The sequence below is a fragment of the Phyllobates terribilis genome, unplaced genomic scaffold (genome assembly GCF_046119375.1).
Source record: "Phyllobates terribilis strain yellow unplaced genomic scaffold, ASM4611937v1 Scaffold_5__5_contigs__length_657084704, whole genome shotgun sequence".
NCBI classification, from domain to species: Eukaryota; Metazoa; Chordata; class Amphibia; order Anura; family Dendrobatidae; genus Phyllobates; species Phyllobates terribilis.
The window spans coordinates 291164410-291178865 of NW_027362765.1; the positions used below are offsets into that span (position 1 = coordinate 291164410).

Sequence of the window (14456 nt, forward strand, 5' to 3'; positions counted from 1 at the left end):
GGCATGTTTCTCTTACTATGGTGCCGGGCCTATTTACAGCATACCAGGGATCATGGACCAGTTTGCATATATTAAAATACTTGAAGAGGTCACATGTTGCCTTATTCTAAAGAGGAAATGGGTGTTTCAACAAGACAACGACCCTAATCACACCAGTAAATGAGCAAAATCTTGGTTCCAATCCAACAAAATTGAGGTTATGGAGTGGTCAGCCCAATCCCTGGACCTTAATCCAATAGAACACTTGTGGGGTGATAACAAAAATGCAGTTTCTGAGGAAAGCCAACAAATGCCAAAAAATTGTGGGATGTAGTCAAAGCATCCTGGGCTGGAATAACAGTTGACAGGTGCCAGAAGTTGGTTGACTCTATGCAACATAGATGTGAAGCAGTTCTAAAAAACTGTGGGTATACAGCTAAATATTAGGTTAGTGATTCACAGGAATGCTAAATCCTCAAAAAAAGAGTACATATTGTGTGTTTGCAAAGACAAATGCAGACACTGCTATTTTTTAGAGCAGTCAAATGTTAATTTTTTGTTATTTTCTGTAAAGTAGTTAAAATTATTTACATATCTCTTCATGTTTTGAATGAGAAAACAGTGTGCAATGTTCTAATGCATGGAAATAATAACTAATATAAAGATTTTGTGCTTAACTCATGTTTTTGAACACACTGCTATTATTTTGAAGACTACTGTACACTCCATTCTAGTCATCTTGGCACTGAACTATGTAAAATGGAGTGTCTGTAGTGAGGACCTCACCGGAGCCTCCATTCTAGTCAGCAGTCTCCTCCGCACTGAGCTGTCTAGAGTGCAGCTGCTGGAAGGAGACCTGACGGGAGCAATCTCTACTCTCTAGACATAAGGATCAGAGGCCAGAACAGCTTCTCACTTCTGAGCGCCGCCCTAAACTCACATGACTGATCACATGACAGTGACCTCATCACAGGTCCTGCAGTTACTAGGACAAAGCATCCACATCAGGTCCTGGCAGGGGTATGTATGACTTCTTGGAATTATCTTACAAAACAACAATAACATTAAACCTCTGACAGGTGACGTGAAGAACATTGGCCATCTTGTTACAGTGGCTGTCAGCCATGTCTCCATGACCACACGGCTCTTCCTTGCTGTGATGAACCTGTAGCCGCCATCTTGGTAATGATAAATCATATCCAGGGATGGCCACACTTCAGCAGCCCCCACCCTTGGGACCTTCTGTTAAAACGTCAACTAGATAGTTTCCCCCCATCCAGGCTCCTGTAAGATAAGAAGCCTACTTAACACTTGAATGCTAGGAGCTTCAAAGACTTCGAGAGGAAACACAGCCAGCAGGGGGGGGTGCTTCGTCTATCTGTACCTGACCATTTGTCCCATAGGACTAGTTTCTTTGTCTGTCACAAGCATGGAGGCATAAGATATAGAAACATGAATAGTACACGCATGTTGCGTGGGATGGGCCAATAAAAAAATATCACGGCGTCCCGGAGCCATTGCGCACACAAGCCTCCGCGGTAGACGTTTGTACGTGCTCTGGAAGCCAAGATATAGCGCGGAGCCATTCCTGAGGACCGTATGGTATCATAATTGATATCAAAAGGTCGGTTACGGCGGCCCGAATCCATGGGAACCCCTGGGGGTATCATGAGACCATCCCAGAAGAAGTTATTGGGTTCCATAGAATTTGGGCTTCTGATCGAAGTTAGACCTGAGGGTGGAGACTGAGCCAGCTGACCTCACCAGCAGTGGGCGGGACGGGGCAGGTAAGATAGCAGGACAGACAAGAGACAAGTCAGTTTTTGACCCAAGAGTGGTGTGCTGAACATCTGAGCACCAGCTGAGGCCACCAAGGGGAGGAGCAGTTTGACCATGCGGTGGTAGGCCTCAGCCTGTAACAAAGAACCGTGCCTGCGACCGCAGAATCCTCTCCCTGCGTCACAAGAAAATCAAGAAACCGGTAACTGATATGCTGTGGTGATTCTGTGTGTTGTATTCCATTGTTGTATAGTTTAGCCTGACCTTATACCTGTGTATATTTAGTTGTATATCGTGTATCTAGTGTATTATTATAATCAATTACCTCAAGTAATTGTGGGCCTGCCTTTTATTCTGCATAACGAACGCACGTCCGTGTGAGCTCGGCTCAAGCCAAAAACGCTACCCAGGGTTGGTTCCTGACCCGATATAGGCCCATTCACGGACTGGGCGTATATCTAAAATAGGGACTGGTGGCAGCATACCAACTGGGGATTGGGGAAGGCTGGTAGTGACGGTCGGAGGTTCAGATATATATATTCCTGGCGCGGCCAAGGAAGATATATATACCGCCCTCACTACAGAGGGCCCCGATACCCAGTAGGTTACAGGACAGTCTCCCTGGCGACCGCTTATCCTAGGTGCAGTTCCTTGACTGACCTGAGGCTAAGAGGGCGCTAGCGAGTTGTGCTGTGTAGTGACGTTACGGTTTAGTGACGTTGAAGGGATAACACACTACCGTGTTCCCTGCGCTGGTTGCAGCTTCCTGGCACTACTTTCTCTAGGTGCAGTACCTTGACTGACCTGAGAGGTAAGGGGGCGCCAGAGAGCTGCACCCACCGGCCGGCTTTCATCACACTTGCCTTTGATCCATGGCTCCAGCCTTAGGTTGAAGACCCAATGAAGTATGTGACATTTCTCCCAGAAGCTTAAAGGGCTGTGCTTCGTTATCAGCCTCCAGTAAGTTTCCTGGCTGTGTGATATTTGTGTCAATTATCCTGGATAAAACCCAGACGGGAGCTAAGGGTGTCCTGCACCCCAGGGTGCACTATGGGGAGAAGGCAAGCTGGCGGGTGATATGGGCAATGTGCTGCTGGGAAACCGCAGTGCCTAGAATTCATGAGGTTGTTACTTTCACATGTACAGCCCTCCATGGCATAACACGGCGTCGTTCAGCAGGATCAATTGTCACTACGTAAAAAGTGTAGGATTGATATGAGGAACAGAACACATTTGTCAGAATTCAGCGTGGTCAAACATCTGTAGGACGTGCTAGTAAAGCAAGTCTGATCCTCAGAGACCTCACCGCACATCTAGGACTTTTATATCAGCTGCTAACGGTTTGGTGCCAGATACCATCAGGGATCTTATAGAGCCTCAATAGGTTACAGCTGTTTTGATGGCACAAGAGGGACATATACAATATTACCAAAGTGGTTTCAATTAGATTTAGTACAAATCAATTTACATGACCCAGTTCATCAGCCATGTCCATAATCTCTGGCTTCTAGATTGTGGCCTCGAGAAACGCCCCCTGCCTGATGGCATGCTTGGCTCTTCTTTTGATTAGCTAGCCTGGCATGATGTCATCATAGTGGAGTGATGCACGTGTGATGTCGTGCCAGGCCGGCTAATTAAGAGGCGCCGAGGATGTCATCAGGTGAGAGGCAGCTATCGCGGCTCCCGTCTGACAGCCACAGACCTGTAATATTTATGGAGCCATAAATCTGTAGAAGAGAGGGAATATCCTATTTCTATGCAATAAAAGACAAAAGTGAAAAAAAAAAAAAAAGTTGCCAGAGTAGGGAAGGGGTTAAAGCTTTCTAATGTCTGTGAAATTATTGCTGAGTTTTAGGGTAGGGTCACAAGACCGTATTAAAAAAATTTGTTCAGAGTTGCATCCAGACAAGTGGGATGATTTTTCTCACTTGTCATCCGTATAAAATCCGTTTTTTACAGCAGCTATTAGTCATTTACAGGACCAGTTACAGTTTCCTATGTTACAGAATTGTAATGTATCTGTAACAACCTGATACTATACTGTGGCTCCATATGGCATCTGATTTTTTTTCCGCACCCATAGACTTGAATGGCTGAGTCTCATCCAATTTACAGAAGAACCTAATGCATGCTGCAATTTTTTTTTCACACACAGATTCAGTCAATGAAAAAAAAAACGTTCATTTGCACTGCTCCATTGAATAACATTGGTCCGAGTGCGATCCTTATTTTAACGGTTAGCACTCGGACCCAAAATACGGTTGTGTGCACAAGCCCATAACCATACAAGACAGCTGAATTTGGTTTCTTAGGTGGAAGCTACGCACCTGCAGAGGAAATAATAATAGGTTTCTTTTACCAATATCCCATAAATTTATATTAGTAATTTTGAGGTTTTCTAATCCAGGGTAATTTCTCTAATTACTAGCAGGCTCTAAAGATTTATTCTACCCATATTCCAGTTTATGTAAAACTGAGCTCATACAAACACTGCAATATTTAATATCTCTACTGTTTTCTATTCCTGTAAATGTCATCAGGATTGCTTCCTGCCGAAGTGTCCTCCACACACAATGGTTCTCTCCTTCACTCAACCAACAGGATTGGACAAGAAGAGAAATACAAAGACCAAGGATATTCTAGAACTCACCTTGGAGATCATCTACCTGCTGACCGGAGAGGTAAGGGGCTCTGGGAATGTAATGGCATGTAAAAGTTTGGGCACCCCTGATAAAAATTACTGTTAGGCTGTGTGCCCACGATGCGTATTTCATGCGTTTTTGGTGCGGAAATTTCCGCAGCGTAAACGCATGGTAAGCCTTCTGCCATGGTCCCCTATGCAAATCCGCACTTTCAATGCCCATGCTGCGGATTTTTCCGCAGCGTTTATGCTGCGCTCAAAAATCCGCAGCATGTCCATTAATTTTGCGGAAGCGCTGCGTTTTCGCCACCATTAACTTGCATTAGAACGCGCCAATAACGCAAGACTGCATCTGTACTTGCGTAATTGGCGCTTTCTAATGTGCAGATGGTACCCGGGTGTAGAGGAGAGAAGACTCTCTTCCACACCCAGGTACCACAGAAACTGTAAAAAAAAATAATAAAATAAAAAATAAAGATTATATTTACCTTCTGATGGCCCGCGCTGCGCTCCTTCTCCTTTGCCGGCACATCGTGTTGGACATGCGGAAACGCATGTGAATCCGCATGTATTACGCAGGAAAAACGCATGTACAATCCGCATGTACAATCTGCATGCGTTTTTTCTGCCAGGCAGATGCAGAAATGCTGCAGAAATTTTCTGCTTCATTTCTGCATCGTGGGCACATAGCCTTATTGTGCACAGTTAAGCAAGTTAAAGATTAAATGATCTCTAAAAGACAAAGTTAAAAAAGACACATTTCCTTTGTATTTTAGGCAAAATAATATATATATTTTCATATTTTAGATTTTAAAAATTGCAATAAGGAAAAGTTTGGGCACGCTGCATGGTTAGTACCTAGTAGCTCCCCGTTTTGAAAATATCACAACTTGTAAACGCTTTTTGTAGCCAGCCATGACTCTTTCAATTCCTGCTTGAGGGATTTTCATCCATTCGTCCTTGGAAAATTCTTCCAGTTCTGTGAGATTCCTGGGTCGTCTTGCATGCACTGCTATTTTGAGGTCTAGCCACAGATTTTCAATGAGGTTCAGATCACTAGACTGTGAGGGCCAGTGTAAAACCATGAGCATTAATTTGAGAAGGTGGGGTGCACCAACAATACCATGAGTATACATAAGACTATACATATAAAGGAGTGGGTGCTACAACCTGCATTGAAGATACAAGATCATAATAGGGAAAGGAAAGAATCAATGCAAGGAAGGAAGTACACACCTAATATTAGAATAAGCATACAATTTTTTTAGTACAAAAGGGACCCACATGAAAGGTAATAAAATCACTTAAAAACCATGAGACAATACAAAAACCATTCCGCTGTTCACAGGCTGTCATTAAGCCATAAAGATAGAATAGAAACTGGCAAAAATGTGTCCACCCTCAATATATTCAATTTACCATGCTATGAAGTAACTGTAATACTGAAATAGTACTAAGTGCCAATATATAATATAATGATAGAAAAGACCTCTGAGGTAGTTGCCTTCATAACTCCAAAAATCAATTATATCAATAGGCTACAATAGGCGCAAGCTTGGACCCTAGGCGTCCCCAGGAAAAAGCCAGGCACACAAGATAGTGAAAGAGAGGTGAGGGGGATGAGGAACGATTGCCCTGATGAAGCCGTTCAGCGGCGATAATCTTGGGCTCCCTCCCATACACCTGCTCCTCCTTCCTCATCCCCTCAACATTCTGGCCTCTTTCATATGACCAGGTTCATCCCAGGCCGGGTTTGTTACTCTCACATACAAGTGCTTCTCACTAAATTAGAATATCATCAAAAAGTTAATTTATTTAAGTTCTTCAATACAAAAAGTGAAACTCATATATTGTATAGAGTCATTACAAACAGAGTGATCTATTTCAAGCGTTTATTTCTGTTAATGATTATGGCTTTCAGCCAATGAAAACACAAAAGTCATTATTTCAGTAAATTAGAATAATTAACAAAAAACACCTGCAAAGGCTTCCTAAGCGTTTAAAAAGGTCCCTTAGTCTGTTTCAGTAGGCTCCACAATCATGGGGAAGACTGCAGACTTGACAGAAGGCTGTCATTGACACATTCCACAAGGAGGGTAAGCCACAAAAGGTCATTGCTAAAGAAGCTGGCTGTTCAGAGTGCTGTATCCAAGCATATTAATAGAAAGCTGAGTGGAAGGAAAAAGTGTGGTAGAAAAAGGTGCACAAGCACCAGGGATAACTGCAGCCTTGAAAGGGTTGCTAAGAAAAGGTCATTCAAAAATTTGGGGGAGATTCACAAGGAATGGACTGCTGCTGGATTCATTGCTTCAAGAGCCACCACACACAGACGTATCCAGGACATGGGCTACAAGTGTCGCATTCCTTGTGTCAAGCCACTCATGATCAATAGACAATGCCAGAAGCGTCTTACCTGGGTCAAGGAGAAAAAGACACATAGAGAATCTCATCTTGTCAAGAGGAAGATGAGAGACACCAGACCCAACAATGCAGACGAGCTGAAGGCTGCTATCAAAGCAACCTGGGCTTCCATAACACCTCAGCAGTGCTTCAGGCTGATCGCCTCCATGCCACACCGCATTGATGCAGTAATTGATGCAAAAGGAGCCCCAACCAAGTATTGAGTGCATTTACTGAACATACCTTGTGGAATGTGTCAATGACTGTCTTCTGGACATCTGTCAAGTCAGCAGTCTTCCCCATGATTGTGGAGCCTACTGAAACAGACTAAGGGACCTTTTTAAACGCTTAGGAAGCCTTTGCAGGTGTTTTTTGTTAATTATTTTAATTTACTGAGATAATGAGTTTTGTGTTTTCATTGGCTGAAAGCCATAATCATCAACATTAACAGAAATAAACACTTGAAATAGATCACTTTGTTTATAATGACTCTATATAATATATGAGCTTCACTTTTTGTAGTGAAGAACTGAAATAAATTAACTTTTTGATGATATTCTAATTTTGTGAGATGCACCTGTAATTGATTTTTGGAGTTATGAAGGCAACTGCCTCAGAGGTCTTTTCTATTATTATATTACATATTGGCACTTAGTACTGTTTCAGTATTATAGTTACTTCATAGCATGGTAAATTGAATATATTGAGGGTGGACACATTTTTGCCAGTTTCTATTCTATCTTTATGGCTTAATGACAGCCTGTGAACAGCGGAATGGTTTTTGTATTGTCTCATGGTTTTTAAGTGATTTTATTACCTTCCGTGTGTGTCCCTTTTGTACAAATAAAATAGTTTGCTTATTCTAATATTGGGTGCTTAGTATCATTATCCATTTGTAGAAGCCATCCTCTTTTCAACTTCAGCTTTATCACAGATGATTATGTTTGCATCAAGAATTTGTTAAAATTTCCTTGAATCCATTCTTCCCTCTACCCATGAAATGTTCCCCGTGCCATTGGCGGCAACACAACCCCAAACCATGATTGATCTACCTCCATGCTTAATGGTTGGCGAGATGTTCTATTCCTGAAATTCTGTGCCCTTTTTTCTCCACACATGCCTTTGATCATTGTGGCCAAAGAGTTCTATTTTAACTTCATCGATCCATCCACAGGACTTATTTCCAAAATGCATCAGGCTTGTTTAGATGTTCTTTGCATTCTTCTGATGCTGATTTTTATGGTGAGAATGCCGGAGATGTTTTCTTGTGATGACTTTTCCATGAAGGCCATATTTGCGTACCACAACTCGAGTCTGCTAAATCTTTCTAAAGGTCTGTTGCAGTCAAGTGGGGGTTCTGATTTGTCTCTCTAGCAATCCTACGAGCAGCTTTCACTGAAATTTTGTTTGGTCTTCCAGACCTTATCTTGACCTCCACTGTTCCTGTTAACTGCCATTTGTTAATTACATTTCGAACTGAGGAAAGGGCAACTTGAAAACACTATCTTCTTATAGCCTTCTCCTGCTTTGTGGGCCTCCACCATTTTTATTTTCAGAGTGCTAGGCAGCCGCTTAGAAGAACCCATGGCTGCTGTTTTTTGGCACAAGTTTAGAGGAGGCTGGGTTTTTATAAAGCTGGGAAATTTGCATCACCTGGCCTTTCCTAACAATGATAGTGAACAAGCCATAACCCTAACAGGCCTATTAACTTTGACTAAGGTTTCAGACATTATCTGAGCACATAAATCTCCAAGGGTGCCAAAACTTTTGCATTGGCCCATTTTCCTTATTGTAATTTTTAAAATGTAAACGATGAAAAAATATATATATAGTAAAATGTAAAAAACTGCAGTAGCGCTGCTGCTATAGTAAGATCAGATAGGCAAAGAGCCACAATCTCAAAGCACCGTATGCCCTGGTGCAAATAATAGTGAAAAAATATTTTCTCAAAAAAAATATTGCGGGATCTACATTGAAAAAGAAAATAGATGTTTCCCCACTTTCTTCGAGTACGTCATACAGTTCTTTTATTCATACAGATCTCAAATGCAAATCGTCCTTTAATCCAATACAAGAGTACTCGGAGGCATTCACCAGCTTCCAGAATTTAGTTATCAGGGATATACGGAAAGTAAAAAGTACCAAACGCCATCATAATTTAACCAGGAAGGAACAATTAATTATCAAAAAATTACAGGACAATAACAATATAACGATACGCCCTACTGACAAAGGGGGAGGTATCGTTATATTAGACAAGGAGACATACCACACAGAATCACTATGATTGTTGAGCGATGAGAAAACATATAAAAAGTTAATAATGGATCCTACTAATTCTTATTAAAATCTCTGGTAGATGCAGGTAAAAAATCTGGCGTATTATCAGTTCATGTTCAAAAATATATTTATAATCATTATCCTTCAATAGCAATGTTCTACCAGATACCAAAGATCCATAAAAATACAGATCATCCACCAGGATGCCCGATTATTTCAGAAATTAATTGTCTCACGTCCAATCTGTCTGAACATGTAGATTGCAATTTACAGAAATTTGTGCCTTCTTTACCAGCTTACATCAGGGATACAAAGGATTTTTTACAAGTTTTACACACGGTACAATGGGAACCGGGTTTTATTATGGGAACTCTTGATATAACCTCCCTTTACACAGTTATCGATAATGTGCAAGGAGTGGAAGCGGTACAATACTTCCTACAAATGATTAATGGTATTGAAAAAATCCCACAAGTTCAAATTGATTTTATTAAAAAGTCGATTAATTTTATTACAACCCATAATTATTTCCAATACGACAAACAATTTTATATTCAGACGTGGGGTACAGCAATTGGGACCAGATTCGCGCCGGGTTTCGCTAATCTCTACGTGGGGAGGTGGGAGGGTCTTCACCTCCCTCCACACCAGGGGCCTGGCGTGGGTCTGGTCCTATGGAAACGTTTTATTGATGATGTATTTTTTATATGGCGTGCTGGTGGTCCTGCACTGGATACTTTTTTAATGGAAATTAATAAAAATTATTTTAATTTGAATTTTACGTCAGCCACCAGAACATCGTCAGTTATTTTTTTAGATATCACAGTTTTTATAGAAAATGGGCAGTTAATTACAAAAAGTTATAGAAAGCCCACTGATAGTAACAGTTATATTGACATAAGTAGTTGCCATTTACCTGCGTGGCTCAGAAATATTCCTAATGGCCAATTTATGCGGACAAGGAGGAACTGTACTAATTATGAGGATTACCAGAATGAATCTGAAAAGATGATAGACCAATTCACCCAAAAAGGCTATAATCATACAGACCTCGAGAATCTGAGAGAACAGGTAGGGAAAATTCCTAGAAATCAGCTGCTTGCTAAACAAAAAATAAGTGATTTTAAAAAAAAGAGCAATAATGATGTTTTTAAAATCCCAATAATCACACAGTATAATCACGAATGTGGTAAATTAAAAGAATTATCCAAAAGTATTGGCCGCTATTAATGGAGGACAAAATTATTGAAGAGTACGTTCCTCCTAAACCCAGTTTTGTATAAAGGAGGACAAAAAATCTGGCAAGTAAGATAGCCCCTATGGTGGTGTATAAAGAAAATGGGGTAATAATAATAATAATAATAATAGTTTATTTTTATAGCGCCAACATATTCCGCAGCACTTTACAAATTTATAATAAAAGAGAAATGGACAAAAGTTTTTTTTTTCCTTGCAAGGTGTGTACTATGTGCAAAGCAACTAAGGTGAAAGAATCAGTACTATCTTTTTCTAATGATGAAGAAACAATCAGTATCTACACACATATCTTGTCAATCAAGAGGAATAATTTATTGTATACAATGTTCTTGTAATAAGCACTACATAGGGAGAACAAAAAGACAATTAAAGGTGAGATTAAAAGAACATGCAAACAATATTATAAAACAATATACAGGTCATCCGCTTTCTTTACATTACAAAATGTGGCATAGGTGGAGACATGAGATGTTCTGAATATAAATAGTGCGATTTCTCCATCTGCAGGACTACACAGTAGCAAAAAAGACATCTAGTCAGTGTGTGACCTCCAGCAGCTGTCCTCTTGTATCAGAAGAATTGAGCAGGAGCCAGAGCCCTGTCATGGAGCTTCCTCCTCACTCACTTATACATAACAGAAATAATGATCAGAAGATCCTGGACCTCAGCAGAAGAATTATCAAGCTGCTGACTGGAGAGGTGAGATCTGCTGGGAATACTGGGGCATTATACAGGAACACAAGGGATGATGTGTCTGGATGATGATATATCATTGTGTGTCAGGTTCCTATAAGGTGTCAGGATGTCACTGTCCATTTCTCCATGGAGGAGTGGGAGTATATAGACGGACACAAGGATCTGTACAAGGACATCGTGAAGGAGGGCCAAGAGACCCTCACATCCCCAGGTAAGAGGAACATTTTTTTTGTATAATAATCTTACAAAATATAATAGAAGTTTACATATATTCTAATTATGGTGCAAATTGTACCAAATTTACAAACCGCTGATTCCAGCCAAATTCCTCTAAAAGCAATGACAGAGACACACTAGTTCAAATAATATCACAAGCAAAATGAAGGTGCAACAAATGTTTCACAGTAAGGCTATGTGCCCACGATGCAGAAAAGCTCCGGATTTTTCCTGAGCGTTTCTGCATCTCCCTGGCAGAAAAAAACGCATGCGGATTGTACATGCGGATTGTACATGCGGATTGTACATGCGGATTGTACATGCGGATTGTACATGCGGATTGTACATGCGGATTGTACACGCGGATTGTACACGCGGATTGTACACGCGGATTGTACACGCGGATTTCCTGCCAGGGACATGCGGATTGTACACGCGGACTGTACATGCGTTTTTCCTGCCAGGGACATGCGGATTGTACACGCGGATTGTACATGCGTTTTTCCTGCCAGGGACATGCGGATGTGAAGCTTTCTTCACATGCGGGTTGTCAAGCGCTTTCCAAGCGATTTTAGCATCACTTGGAAAGTGCTTGACAACTCAGTCACACTATATAAATCCATGCAACCGGCATGGCTTTATATAGTGTGACCCGAGAGAATGTCAAAAAATAAAAAATAAATATATACTTACCTTCTGATGGCGCCCGGTGTCCTTGTCTTGGCTTGCCGGCAGCTCACGGTACACTAAAGGACCTGCCGACATCAGCGGTCGCATGACCCGTCACATGACTAAATGACATCACCGCAGGTCCTTGAGTTCACCACAAGCTTCCGGCAAGCCGAGACAAGCACACCGGGGGCCATCAGAAGGTAAGTATAATATTTATTTTTTATTTTATTCTTTTTTTTACAGGTACTATGGTACCCGGGTCCGTAGGAGAGTCTCCTCTTCTCCAAACCCAGGTACCATCCGCACATTGAAACTCGTGGAATCCGCAAGTACAGATGCAGTGATGCTTAATCCAATGCAAGTCAATGGCGGCGAAAACGCAGCGCTTCCACAAAATAATTGGTAGTGCTGCGGATTTTTCCGCAATGATAATTTCTGCAGCATGTGCACAGCACATGCGGATTATCATTGGGGAACATGGCCGGCCTTCTACCAAGCGTTTTTTAAGCATTTCTGCAGCGGAATTGCCGCTGCGGAAACGCTTAAAAAACGCATAGTGGGCACACAGCCTAACATGATTTATTTAATTACATATTACAGATTTTCTTGTAAAAAAAAGTCATAGGCAGATTGACTTAACCCCTTCATGCCGGGGCCAATTTCTGTTTTTCCCTACCCTTCTTTTTCGGTCCACATAGACATATGAGGGCTAGTTTTTTTTGCGTGGCAAGTTGTACCTTTTGAATGACACCATTCATTTTACCACATAGTGTACTCGAAAATGGGAAAAAAATTCCAAGTGTGGTGAAAAAAAACACAATTCTGACATTGTTTTTTGGGAATTGTTTTTACAGTGTACATTTTCTGGTAAAAATGACCACGCAGTATCATTCTCCTCATCAATACGATTACGACGATACCAAACATGTTCATTTTTTAATTATTTTAGTGGTGGAAAAAAAAATCTGAAGTTTAAAAAAAAAAAAAAAAAATTGGGGGGTTGTGTCGCCATTTTCCGAAACCAGTAACATTTTTATCTTTCTGCTGATGAAGCTGTGTGGTGGCTTATTTTTTGCAGGGCGAGACAACATTTTTATTAGTAGCAATTTGAGATAGATTTGACTTTTTGATCGATTGTTACAGCATTTTTTGTGGAATTGCTGCGCTCAAAAAAACGTAATTTTGTCGTTCTTGAATTTTTTCCGTTTACAGTGTTTACCAATCGGGTTAATTGTTTTTATATTTTGATAGATCGGACATATTTTAATATCTCTCAATGGGGGGTAAAAGTGGTGATTTGAACTTTTTATTTTTTTATTTTTTATTTTTTACTTTTTATTGTTTTTGTTATCTCCATTAGGGGACTTGATGATCCGATCGCTTGTGCTATATACAGCAATGCCATAGCATCGTTGCATATAGCAGAAATCACAGTCTCCTTTGAAACCCGGCCACAGGCAGGATTTCAAAGGAGCTCCATAATGACAAGCATGGGGGTCATCAGCTGACCCCCGGCTGTCATGATAACCAGTTGGCGACCCGCGATCAAGTCACGGGCTCACTTAGTTGATGACAAGCGTTCACGTCGTCGCGTGTTAAATGTCACTGTCAGAGACTGACTGCTCCACCCGCAATTGTTAGGGGCAGGTCTTTGTTGTCTTACACAGCCATCACCTGCCAGTGGGTATGGGGTGGGCTCACTGCGGGAGCCTGCTCCATACACCCGCTTTCGACACGCGCTGTACATACACAGTGGGTGTCGTGCAGGTTTTAAAGGGGTCGTCTAGTCCAGATCGATAAATCTGCAGACTTATGAATCCCCCAGCGCACGCACTGTGCACTGCTGGGATTCACCGGTTTCAGACCTGGGACCGGAGGATACGTATGAGTTATACATACTCTCGGCCAGTGGGTGTAGCCTTGCTTCCATACACTTATATTGATCGAGACCATGGCCTCTAGTCGGTCACGTCCACTGTCCTGCCGCGTCACTAGGCAGGGAGCGGCCTCGCTCAATACAAGGGTATGAAAGCGAGGCCACGCCCACCTCCGGCCCTGGGTCTGAAACCAGCGAATCCCTGCAGTGCACAGTGCGTGCGCTGGGAGGGTTACACAGAGTGACTGCACTCACATAGTGACTGCACTCACATAGTGACTGCACTCACATAGTGACTGCACTCACATAGAGTGACTGCACTCACATAGAGTGACTGCAGACTTATCACTTTGGACCAGACAACCCCTTTAATGGAGAGTTACCGAAAAATACACTGGTAAAATAAGCATTTCATTGTGATCTGCAAATGTCTAAATGTTTAATTCCTAGTGGAAAATACATTTCAGTAAGCAGACTCACATGGTATATATAGAATTTGAAGACCTGGTTGTACCATAGCCCTGGCGCCCCAACGCGTGTTTCACCCAGCTTCATCAGGGGGCGTGTCCAGATGAAGCTGGGTGAAACCCGTGTTGGGACACTAGGGCTATGGTACAACCATGTCTTCAAATTCTATATATACCATGTGAGTCTGCTTAC

The 14456-nt window shown here is 41.7% G+C and overlaps 1 protein-coding gene across 1 annotated transcript in view; it reads left to right on the forward strand.

The window, feature by feature from the left end:
• The first annotated feature begins 899 nt into the window (after positions 1 to 899).
• LOC141271544 (uncharacterized) overlaps positions 900 to 14456 on the forward strand; it is a 64733-nt gene continuing 51176 nt past the window's right edge. The window contains exons 1-4 of the mRNA XM_073681598.1: positions 900 to 999; positions 4299 to 4439; positions 10844 to 11035; positions 11120 to 11243. Of these exons, the coding sequence (XP_073537699.1) occupies positions 4332 to 4439; positions 10844 to 11035; positions 11120 to 11243 (424 nt within the window). The 5' untranslated portion in view covers positions 900 to 999; positions 4299 to 4331. The remainder of the gene's footprint in view (positions 1000 to 4298; positions 4440 to 10843; positions 11036 to 11119; positions 11244 to 14456) is intronic.